This window comes from Penaeus japonicus, unplaced genomic scaffold (assembly GCF_977035675.1).
Source record: "Penaeus japonicus unplaced genomic scaffold, GWHDUDI00000001_assembly GWHDUDI00000013, whole genome shotgun sequence".
Lineage (NCBI taxonomy): Eukaryota > Metazoa > Arthropoda > Malacostraca > Decapoda > Penaeidae > Penaeus > Penaeus japonicus.
This window is the reverse complement of record NW_028234415.1, coordinates 26,129,176-26,131,675: the sequence shown is the minus strand read 5'-3', so window position 1 is coordinate 26,131,675 and position 2,500 is coordinate 26,129,176. Positions and strand designations below refer to the sequence as shown.

At 42.4% G+C, this 2,500-nt stretch overlaps 1 protein-coding gene across 1 annotated transcript in view; it reads left to right on the top strand.

Annotated features, from left to right (window-relative positions):
• The window catches only part of LOC122254696 (uncharacterized), a 32,695-nt gene that overhangs the window by 9,429 nt on the left and 20,766 nt on the right, over nucleotides 1-2,500 (top strand). Inside the window, exon 2 of the mRNA XM_086542926.1 lies at nucleotides 1,188-2,500. This exon is cut by the window's right edge and continues 370 nt beyond it. Within this exon, the coding sequence (XP_086399052.1) occupies nucleotides 1,210-2,500 (1,291 nt within the window). The 5' untranslated portion in view covers nucleotides 1,188-1,209. The remainder of the gene's footprint in view (nucleotides 1-1,187) is intronic.

Here is a 2,500-nt window from a genome sequence, read left to right as displayed (position 1 = left end):
CTTGTTTTAAACCGAAATTCCTAAATTTGAAAACTCCCTTTAGACCGATATTCCTAAATTTGAAGAAAAAAAAATAGGTCTGAACATTTCTTTTAAACCAATTTACTTTTTTCCATTTTTGTTATAAACCAATATTATTAGGTTTGAAGAGGATGTCACATACGATCGGCTTCATTTAGGCAAAATAATGTTGGAAAAGGATAATTCGAGATGAATAATTTCGTACGGTGTTTATAACGTGTTTCGACTTATTTTCAATCTAAATCAGCAAACCTCTTTGAAAAATGATTATTATTTACGCTGTCACATAATCCCGTGACTCGAATAAATCATCCGTAGGGAACACTAATCCTTTCTTGAGGGAGTTGATATCACAGTTATCCAAGTCTATGATTTAACATGATTTGCATATACTCCGCACTCCATTACTCCTAAGCTAAGACTTCATGATTGCGCAATGGAGGCAGATCATAGAAAAAACAAATGAAAAGCAAAACAAAAAACAATCAACAATTCACATTGGGGTGAAAATTGTGTACCTTGTTTAGAGAATTAATAACGACGTTCCTTTTCCTTTTTTTTTTTTGCTTAGTTTTCGATTTACTAAAGATGACAGATAAAACGTGGTGTTTGTGTTGTGTGGTAAAGAGAGAGAGAGAGAGAGAGAGAGAGAGAGAGAGAGAGAGAGAGAGAGAGAGAGAGAGAGAGAGAATGAGAGAGAGTAACTATTCGTATTTACACATACAACATATTTTAACATCCAGCTGAATGCTATTCAATTATCCCCCTAATAAATCTCTCGTAGCCGATAACATGTCCAATGCATTAGGTTAGATTTTGATGTGAGACGTTTATATTAATGTGAAAAATCTAAAGTACTGTCACATCAGTCGGTCTTTCTTCTTATTCCATCTGACCTTATTTAACCTCTCACTATTCATCAACTTCCTGTATATTTCTTCCGTGTGATGTATTGCTAATCTCTAAACTCAGCTTGTAATTCTATGTTTTTTATGATTCACAATAAGTTTTATATTCATATATGAATTTGTATATGCGTTAAGATTTCTGCAATTACTCCTTTTCATTCCTAATTTAGTGAATGTGTTCTATAAGTGTATGTATTGGTGTGTGTGTAGAAATTTATGCGAACCATTTGCTTATTAATATACCTTCTGAAATTGCAGGTAAAGCCTCGGAAAATTCAATATGATCCTCGTTGCACTCGCTCTGTGCCTCGTCCTCGGCATCGGCCAAGAAGCTTCTACGAAAAAGGTGTCTGACGGGGTTGATCTTTCACGACCTATCGATATCAATGAAGCCTCTGCAGCTTTGGAGACTTTGCCTTTGCGACAAGCCGTGAAGGTGGATATAAAACCTCTTAGTGAGATCTCGCAGGAACTACGGAGCCGCGACAGAGGCTTGGATAGGGATGAGACAAGAGACCATGGTGACTTGCGAAGAGAAAGGGAAATGGAGAGAGCAGTCGCTAAGGAGAGACAGATGGAACGCGATAAAGAGAGGCAGAGAGAAAGAGAACTTGCCGCTGAAAGAGAGAGAGCGAGAGTACGAGAAAGAGAGAGAGAATCAATCAGCGAAAGAGAAAGAGAAGCAGAACGAGGCAGAGAATCGAGAGGGAAATCTGAATACGAGCGAGAGAGAGACATTGAGGCGAAGAGGGAGCGTGATCGGGAAGAGAGACGAGGCACATCCAGCAGCTTTGAAAGCAGACGTGGAGAGTTTACTCATCATCACAGACCACAAAATAACCACTTCGTTTCAGAGAGCGAACTGTTAAAACAAAGAGAACGGGACCGAGAAGAGGAGATCGAGAGAGAGATCAGAAAGGCCGAACATAGGAAACATTCCCTATTAGACAAATCTCTCGTCAGAGGTTCGTATAGCGTCCAGTCGTCCGGCAGGGTAATCGACAACCGGAGGCAAGATGATGACAGAATAAGACAAGCTGAGCGCGAGAGGGCAATCCAGAGGGATCGAGAGCGACATGAAAAGTCACACCGAGGAGACAGAGAAGGAAATCTCAGCCAGAGAGAAAAAGACCGAGAGAGGCATCGAGGGGGAGGATCTGAAAGGGATCACCATGACCATAGACATGATGATCATCGGTTCAGCCATGAGAAACCTCCTATTCTGATCATAGAGGAGGTTCCCCATGACTCATCAAACGAGTACAGAGGCCCCGGTACCTATCCGAGACCGATACAGGACTCGCGAGCACCCGACAGACACCCGGTTCTTCCGCGACCCAGCATCACGAACCTAGACCGTCGCCCTGGTCGCCCCGAGTATCCGTCGAAATACGATGAGGTGCATTTAGATATCCTTCATGATCATTTCCCTCATCATGACTATCATGACGGCGTTGTGAAACCCCTTCCCATTCCACCGCCACTACCTCCACCTTTGCCAGTTCCCGTCCCTGTCCCGATTCCGGCTCCTGATCCCGGTCTCATTCTGCAGCAGCAGTTGGGTCAAGCAT